Source organism: Sinocyclocheilus anshuiensis, unplaced genomic scaffold, assembly GCF_001515605.1.
Source record: "Sinocyclocheilus anshuiensis isolate Anshui unplaced genomic scaffold, SAMN03320099.WGS_v1.1 scaffold1036, whole genome shotgun sequence".
Taxonomy (NCBI): Eukaryota; Metazoa; Chordata; class Actinopteri; order Cypriniformes; family Cyprinidae; genus Sinocyclocheilus; species Sinocyclocheilus anshuiensis.
In genome coordinates this window covers 2093186-2093590 of record NW_015550226.1, presented here as the reverse complement: position 1 = coordinate 2093590, position 405 = coordinate 2093186, and the positions used below count along the sequence as shown (strand labels likewise).

General features: G+C 45.9%; 1 protein-coding gene across 2 annotated transcripts in view; it reads left to right on the top strand.

Annotated features, from left to right (window-relative positions):
- Positions 1-405, top strand: part of LOC107661011 (E3 ubiquitin-protein ligase HACE1-like) — a 39493-nt gene that overhangs the window by 280 nt on the left and 38808 nt on the right. For both annotated transcript variants that reach the window (XM_016450455.1, XM_016450456.1), the window contains exon 2: positions 40-182. In XM_016450455.1, the coding sequence (XP_016305941.1) occupies positions 92-182 (91 nt within the window). In that variant the 5' untranslated portion in view covers positions 40-91. The remainder of the gene's footprint in view (positions 1-39; positions 183-405) is intronic.

The window sequence follows — 405 nt, the reverse complement described above, 5'->3', positions numbered from 1 at the left end:
GAGAGAGAGAGAGAGAGAGAGAGAGAGAGAGAGAGAGAGAGAGAGAGAGAATACGTGTTCCATGAGCTGAATTCTGTGCTGGACATCTCATATGATGGAACGGGCGATGGAGCATTTGAATGTACAGCTGAATCGACTGACGCGCTCCCTGCGCCGCGCGAGGACTGTGGAACTCCCAGAAGGTGAGACGTCACGCGATGCAATACAAACATTCTTATTTTTGAGGACTACTGAAGTTGTCAAGGAGATCCTTGATACGTTGTAACACTCTCGTCTTCCGGCAAGGATTCCTGTCTAAAGGCCATACACGTTCATCCACCTTTATCCATATATGGCAATTTACTACAAAATACCTAAAATCGTATTTGGATGATTCACACGAAAACACGCCCGTTCATATTCCAT